The sequence below is a fragment of the Perca fluviatilis genome, chromosome 24 (assembly GCF_010015445.1).
Source record: "Perca fluviatilis chromosome 24, GENO_Pfluv_1.0, whole genome shotgun sequence".
NCBI lineage: Eukaryota > Metazoa > Chordata > Actinopteri > Perciformes > Percidae > Perca > Perca fluviatilis.
Window position 1 is genome coordinate 21,664,790 of NC_053135.1, and position 7,500 is coordinate 21,672,289.

General features: G+C 44.1%; 1 protein-coding gene across 1 annotated transcript in view; it reads right to left on the reverse strand.

Moving 5' to 3' along the window:
- LOC120554016 (interphotoreceptor matrix proteoglycan 2-like) overlaps positions 1 to 7,500 on the reverse strand; it is a 39,123-nt gene that overhangs the window by 12,824 nt on the left and 18,799 nt on the right. The window contains exons 10-11 of the mRNA XM_039792564.1: positions 5,640 to 5,698; positions 4,565 to 4,585 (exon numbers count right to left, since the gene is read on the reverse strand). Of these exons, the coding sequence (XP_039648498.1) occupies positions 4,565 to 4,585; positions 5,640 to 5,698 (80 nt within the window). The remainder of the gene's footprint in view (positions 1 to 4,564; positions 4,586 to 5,639; positions 5,699 to 7,500) is intronic.

Genomic DNA, 7,500 nt, shown 5'->3' on the forward strand with positions numbered 1-7,500 from the left:
AGACAACTGGCGTTTGCCAAGGCCCACAGCCTGCTGAAAGGATGGACGCTGGAAAAGTGGAAGAAGGTGGATTTGTTTCAGATGAATCTTCTGTTGAATTACACCTCAGTCAACGCAAATACTGCAGGAGGCCAACTGGAGCCCAGATTCACCCAGAAAAATCATGGTCTGGGGTTCAGTGTTGCCACAGTTACTTTGAAAAAGTAATTTAGTTACTTTACAGATGACTTGATTTTAAAAGTAACGAAGTTAGATTACAAGTTACTTTATTAGTTACGTTCAGCAGCTGCCGACAACCCCCCCAGCCTCAACATCACCATGACAACCGGTTTACTGTGAGGCAGCTCAGCGTTGCCAGTAGTAGGATCTGGTTTATTATGGCACGAAAGAGAGCCAGTCAGCCGTGTTTAAGGGCAGCATTTCCTCTCCAACATACTGCCCGACCAACTTCTTCAACTCTCCCCCACTTACTGGTTTTGCACCGAAGTCCAGCTTTAGTTGTTCGGGTGGTGGGGGGCCTCCTGCTCTCTGCTTCGCTCCACCTGCTGGGACTTGCTCTGTAGGTTTGACTGCAGCGCTGCGACTCCAAATGGTTCTTCAGATGTGACGTAGTGTTTTCATAGCTAGATAGCACTTTGTCGAGTGTACAACCAACCTTAATGCTGCCGTCTTTAGCTGACACAAACTCTAAACAGTGACTGGATTTCCATCTCTCTCCTCCCTCCATTGTTGTTTACGTTTGTGTCGCTGCGTGGTAACGTGACCTGTCCTCATGACTTCACTCCCCGAGACGCAACATCAATAGTCTAAAATACCGAGAAACCTTAGCTGCCTCTTATATTCCCGACCATAAAAGAGGCCAAATCCTGCAGCAGGACGGTGCTCCATCGCATACTTCCATCTCCACATCAAAGTTCCTCAAGGCGAAGAAGATCAAGGTGCTCCAGGACTGGCCAGCCCAGTCGCCTGACATGAACATCACTGAGCGTATGTGGGGTGGGATGAAAGAGGAAGCATGGAAGACGAAACCAAAGAATATTGATGAGCTCTGGGAGGCATGCAAGACTGCTTTCTTTGCTATTCCTGATGACTTCATCAATACATCGTATGGATCCTTGCCAAACCGCATGGATGCAGTCCTTCAAGCTCATGGAAGTCATTCAAGATATTAAATTTGGATCTCACAGCACCACTACTTAAAGGTATTGTGGAGGATTTTCTTTTTCCGGGTGGATCATCAAGACTATTGGTCCTCCTAGTTGTCAATCATTCTGGTGATATGTTTACGTATATATAGGCCGTGGTACGTGCTCGTCCCTAGGGGAGTTTTCGCTTTCTGTGCATGAATACTTTCAGGTGTTTATGTGTGGTGAGCTACGGTTTCAGCCATTCATTGAAGCTCGCCGTTCTCACCGTGTTTTTTCAAAATGTCTGAGAGTTGCGAGAGAAAACGCGTCTACAAGACAAGGTATGACCAGAAGAGAAAGGCCTCTGAAGAAAGAAACAAGACCGGAGTGTTTTTGGGAGAATGTTTCACACGCTGGCGTGCGCTAAAAGCACAGGCTGGGCTCTCCACTGATGCCTCAGTCGCCAAGTTTCTACTCCACAGGTAAAGTTTGGCTATTTGGAGAAATCCATTTAAAATCACTGCTAGTGAGAGTTGATGTAAGCTATGATTAGCGATGCTAGCCCTGGCACAAGTCACGCACCGCACACACACGGTAAACATCTCAATTTGTGAAAAAGTGCAAATCTTCTTTCTGAAAGTAACTTGTATGAACCTGAACTTGTAAACAGTGCGCTCTCGTGCACACGTTTAATAGGCGTTCCCTCTCGGGAGCAGGCAGAGGGATGAGCATGTGCATTTTATCAAAAAGTGGAGCGGTTCTTTTCTAAAATTCGGGATAATCCTCCACTATACCTTTAATTTGCTGACATATTTTTGTATTTGCAGTAAATTTGTTCAATTTCTGTATAGGCGACAACACTTTTGTCTTGCCAAAATTTGACCTTTCTGTCTTGATTAAATGATAAATCTTTTTTCAGTGAAACTAATTTATGTCAGTGCATTAAACATCATTTGGGAGGGTTTTAGCTTTTCATGTGAGCTATTTCTAACAACAATTGATTAATTAAAAGTCAGGTTAATAGCAGGTGTTTCTACAAAATAGACTTTTGTCAGGGACTGTAGTTGTGCACCAAAATATATAGACAGGAAACTGTTTTTCAAATGGCAACTTCAATCATGACACTTAAAGCAGAATTCGGTAGATTTGCAGACTTTGAGACTCCCAGAAATTTAAGGTTTTCTAAATTAAAGCTGGGAAACAGGTTGCTGTGAGTGGACTTTTAAAATGTAATCTTTGTTTTGCTTGATTGACTTTTTCAAAATAAAAGCATGAAAATGCTGGATGTGATTCTCCTTTTCCAGTGTTGCCCTCTGGGAAGTTGAGTTTGACCCCCACTGTAGCCTACTACAATGTCAAAAGATACCCCCCCAAACCCACCCCAGTGTGTCTCTGTCTGTGTGTGTGTGTCTGTGTGTATGTGTGTGTGTGTGTGTGTATGTGTGTGTGTGTGTCTGTGTGTATGTGTGTGTCTGTGTGTATGTGTGTGTGTGTGTGTGTGTGTGTCTGTGTGTGTCTCTCTCTTCTGTGTCTGTCTGTGTATGTGTGTGTGTGTGTGTGTGTGTGTGTCTGTGTGTATGTGTCGTGTGTGTGTGTGTGTGTGTCTGTGTGTATTGTGTTCTGTGTTTGTGTGTGTGTATGTGTCTGTCTGTGTATGTGTGTGTATGTGTGCTGTGTGTGTGTGTGTGTCTGTGTGTATGTGTGTGTGTGTCTGTGTGTATGTGTCTGTGTGTATGTGTCTGTGTCTGTGTGTATGTCGTGTATGTGTCTGTGTGTATGTGTCTGTGTCTGTGTGTATGTGTCTGTGTGTATGTGTGTGTGTGTGAATGTGTCTGTGTGAATGTGTGTGTCTGTGTGTATGTGTCTGTGTCTGTGTGTATGTGTCTGTGTCTGTGTGTATGTGTCTGTGTGTATGTGTGTGTTGTGTGAATGTGTGTGTGTCTGTGTGTATGTGTCTGTGTGTATGTGTCTGTGTGAATGTTATGTGTCTGTGTGTATGTGCGTGTATGTGTCTGTGTGTATGTGTGTGTGTATATGTGCTGTGTGTATGTGTGTGTGGTATGTGCTGTGAATGTGTATGTGTCTGTGTGTATGTGTGTGTGTGTCTGTGTGTGTCTCTGTCTGTCTGTGTGTGTGTTCCTGTGTGTCTCTCTCTGTCTGTGTATGTGTGTGTCTCGTGTGTCTTCTGTCTGTGTGTGTGTGTGTGTGTGTCTGTGTCTGTGTATGTGTCTGTGTGTATGTGTGTGTGTGTGTGTGTGTGTCTGTGTGTATGTGTCTGTGTGAATTGTATGTGTCTGTGTGTATGTGTGTCTTGAATGTGTATGTGTCTGTGTATGTGTTGTGTGTTGTGTGTGTGTGTGTGTTCTGTGTGTGTCTCTGTCTGTTGTGTGTGTGTGTGTGTGTGTGTGTGTGTGTGTGTTTGGTGTGGGGGGGGGTGTCTCTACAATGTCAAAAGAATACCCCCTAACCCCCCCTAGAGAAAGGGACTAAGGCGTCAGTTAAGCTGGAAACCATCTGTTACTCATGTCTCTCTGACTGAAACACTTTCAGATTCAGCTGAGTTCAGGTGAGTTCAGGATGGCCAGAGGAGGAGGGGAGGGGGAGGGGGGGGGGCACTTTCATGCACACAGACGTAGACGTGAAGATGGGGGGGGGGGGGTTAGAGTAATCCCTGCGATGACTGATCCCCTTCAGAGCAGATTGGCTATTGTTTTAAGACGCTAAGAGGAAATTAGAGCAGAGGAACATCAGGGGGTAGTCTGCGGGGGTAGTCTGCAGTGGGGGGCAGTCTGCAGGGGGTAGGTCTGCGGGGGGCAGTCTGTAATTAACCCCACCAGTATTATTATTATTATTATTATTATTATTATTACTACATGTCATTTAGCTGATGCTAGGTGTAAGTTTCTTGCTCAGGGACACATTGGTTAATGTATCACAGTGGGAATTGAACGCTGGGTCTCCCACACCAAAGGCATGTGTCATAGTCACTGCTCCATCACCACCCAGTAGCCCCACCCTGCAGGAAGGTGCGCTGGCCCTTCCACCTTTAATTGATCGTTAGGGGTCCCAGGTAAACGTGGCTGAACTGACTCGGATCTGTTCAGTAAGGATAAGGGGGTTAACTCCTCCTGCTGTCTCAGGTCCAGTCTGACCCCTCTTCTAACTTTTCTATATGAGGAAGGTGGGTTTCTTTCAACAAAATTGCCCAAAAATGACACCGATGTTTCAACGCAGCGCTCCTCTCAAAAAAAGTCAAAAAATGTCGACTAAAATGACATAAAAAGTGACAGAAACATTGAAAGAAGGACATTGAAAGCCGAGAAAACTGCAGAAAACACAACAAGGCCCTGACTAGGTTTTAAAAAGTGAAAAATTTGATTTTCAACACAAACTGTCTCGGTGTCAGAGATCAAAAGTAACCGAAATATCAAACTTACCGCTCGAGGTCCTTCTGAGGCCTGAGGACAGAAATATCACATTATTATATTAATTATTAGGATAATTATATATATATATATTATAGGAGTTGCCGTGGTAACATTAACATGTCTCTTTACCATACATTACAGATTTTAAAGATCTGATTTCTTCTAAAAATATTTTGATGAAAGTCATAGCATATCAGCTGATAACAGTAGAGAAATTATACTAATTATACTGTATCTGACACACACACACACACACACACACACACACACACACACACACACACACACACACACACACACACACACAAACACACACACACACACACACACACACACACACACACACACACACACACACACACACACAGAGACACACACACACACACACACACACACACACACACAGAGACACACACAGAGACACACACACAGAGACACACACACACACACACAGAGACACACACACACACACAGAGACACACACACACAGAGACACACACACACACACACACACACAGAGACACACACACACACACACACAGAGACACACACACACACACACACAGAGACACACACACACACACACACACACACACACACACAGACACACACACACACACACACACACACACACACACAGACACACACACACACACACAGAGACACACACACACACAGAGACACACACAGAGACACACACACAGAGACACACACACACACACACAGACACACACACACACACAGAGACACACACACACACACAGAGACACACACACACACACACACACACAGAGAGACACACACACACACACACACACACAGAGACACACACACACACACACACACAGAGACACACACACACACACACACACACACAAAGAAAGACACACACACACACACACACACACAGAGACACACACACACACAAAGAGAGACACACATACAGACACACACACACACACACACACACACACACACACATACAGACACACACACACACACACACACACACACACACACACACATACAGACAGACACACACACACACACACACACACACAGACACACACCCCCCGTCCAGTACCTGAACTCCAGGACCGAGGTGCTCTTGAAGCCCGGCAGCCTCTCGAAGGCCTCCTGGATCTGAAGGAACAGAAAACCACTTTCAGTGTTTTTAACTCTTCACATAGTTTTCAACAGAAACTGGGCCATGAACGAGATACACCACTCTGGTCTCTGATGCACCCAATCCAGGTGTCTATGTCGAAAAAAGTGATAAAAAGTCATAGTACAGTAAGTCGATATTAGAAAGCTAACGTTAGCTAAGGAGCAGCAGCCGGCTGTTCGGTCCCCTGTAGAGAGACTCTGTCTGGTTAACTCCAGTTTCTACCAGGGACTGGCCTTCCTTTGCTGTACCTGAAGTTGCTGCTTTCTGGAGATTCCTTCATGCACAACTCGTATTCTTTCAGATGTTTCAGACCAGATGTTGTAACAGCGGCCATGTTGTGTATTGTTTAGGACAGAGATGTTCACAAGTCATTTTTTGGAAGTCCAAGTCAAGTCTCAAGTCTTTGAGGCACAAGTCCAAGTCAAGTCTCAAGTCTTTGAGGCGCAAGTCCAAGTCAAGTCTCAAGTCTTTGAGGCGCAAGTCCAAGTCAAGTCTCAAGTCTCTGTATTGTTAAATCTAATGAATTCAAAGCATGTCCTGTAGCTCCCATCCATACAGTACAGTATCAACATCAGTCGTAGGAGAACTTTATGGGGTCTACTGCAATGCAATCTGAAGAAACACAAATTAACAAATCTGTTTCAATTTCATAACTGTATTTTTCAACATTTTGGTATCCGCACCAAAGAATACATGTTTGTTTGTGTTACTAACTGCCCAACCTCATCATGCATTACATTTTTCAGTGTTCAAAGTTTGAGGGAAACATCTGTATTGAAACTAGCCCTTGGACCTGGTGAAATATTAACCTAAATCTGTCACATCATCATATGGATACAACTATAAAGCTACTATCTGCCTGTTCCCAGCATTAGCACACCACTTAGCAATGGTTAGCTTGTTACCTGCGATGATATATGCTAAATGTAACGTCTTTTTCACATTAGCAAGTGAGTGACCTATCTGGGAGCGTTTGGAGATGCCTGAGGAAGTTCCACGTTGTTGATCCGGCATCATTTCTCTTGGTGCCACACACCTTTCATGTAATGACAAAAGGCACAACTGCGGGAGTTTTTATATGTGAGTGCGCGCACATAAGGCATAACACGAGTTAAGTTGCACATCATGACAAAGGGCCGGGGACATGCAGCTCGTCATACGTTTCCCCAACGTTTATTGCGCCAATAAAATGAAATAGAAATAATAATTCCCTTTTATTTTTTTTTTTTTTAAAAAAAAAAAAAAAAAAAAATTTTTTTTTTTTTTTTTAAAAAAAAAAAATTTTTTTTTTTTAATATTTTTTTTTTTTTTTTTTTTTTAATACTTGAATAAATTTAGATTTAAAAAACAATGATTGCATGAAAACAGGTTGTTGACGAGTCTCGAAGCTCGAGTCCAAGTCAAGTCTGAAGTCAGCTGTTTGTGTGACTTAAGTGCGACTCGAGTCCGAGTCTCAGACTCAAGTCCCCATCTCTGGTTTAGGGTCCTCGCCACCACCAGACCAATCAGCATCGAGAATTGAACATGTAGCTGGACTTGAACGGCCTTCTTTTGACTGAAAGTTCTTCCAAACAACAACTGTTTCTGCTCACCAGATCCATGTCCACTTCCTCTCAGCCTGCTGCATTGAACGCTCCACCTACGTAAACACCTTCCCGTAATCAACGGCGCCGTCACTACGGCGACCAGCGTAGCGCGCCGAGTGACAGCGTAGGGTTCGGTTCCCTGGGAACAAACTCTAATGTTCAGCAGAAACCAGAACCACGTCAAAAAGCCC